General features: G+C 56.0%; 1 protein-coding gene across 1 annotated transcript in view; it reads right to left on the reverse strand.

Annotated features, from left to right (window-relative positions):
• The window catches only part of ACA1_015800 (SPRY domain containing protein), a gene marked incomplete at both ends in the record, with an annotated part of 2,767 nt that extends 2,471 nt beyond the window's left edge, over positions 1-296 (reverse strand). The window contains one exon of the mRNA XM_004337908.1: positions 160-296. Coding sequence (XP_004337956.1) covers positions 160-296 — 137 coding nt within the window. The remainder of the gene's footprint in view (positions 1-159) is intronic.
• Positions 297-577: the final 281 nt, after the last annotated feature.

Here is a 577-nt window from a genome sequence, read left to right on the forward strand (position 1 = left end):
CGAATGAGCGAATGCGTGTGTGCGTGCCGTGCCGCATGATGGTCGATGATCGGCCTCGTGACGTGGTGTGCGCACCAGAGGGTGAGTAGTGCGTAAAGGGAAAGGAGATGAGGCGGAAAGGATATGCCAAAGGGTTCGCCCACCGAGGGACCCGTGCACCGGACGCTGAGCCCATCGTCGCTGATCTCGAGCAAGTCCGGGAGTACGTCCTGTGGCGAAAGGCGGATGGTGCCCACCCGATCGAACTGCCGTTTCCGCTGCACGTATAGGGCAGCCCAATCCACCTCGCCGTTCATGTTGCTGATGAAGAAGTCTCGCCTACACAAGCATTTCTACAACAGCAACGTTGAGATTGCAAGATTACAAGCTGGCATTTTCCAAGGATGTCGATGTTTGGCAAGAGAGACGCACCCAGAGCCAGGAGTCGAGCGAAAGGAGGCGCCAATGCTTGCATACGAGCCCATTCGTCACCAATTCACGCGCCGTGAAGAATGAAAAAAATGTGTAAACACACCTGCAGACAACCGAGGTGAGTGAGTGGGCAGGCCACAAAGTACCCCATGCAGGTTAAGAGCAC

The sequence above is a fragment of the Acanthamoeba castellanii genome, assembly GCF_000313135.1.
Source record: "Acanthamoeba castellanii str. Neff unplaced genomic scaffold scf7180000083800, whole genome shotgun sequence".
Taxonomy (NCBI): Eukaryota; Discosea; order Longamoebia; family Acanthamoebidae; genus Acanthamoeba; species Acanthamoeba castellanii.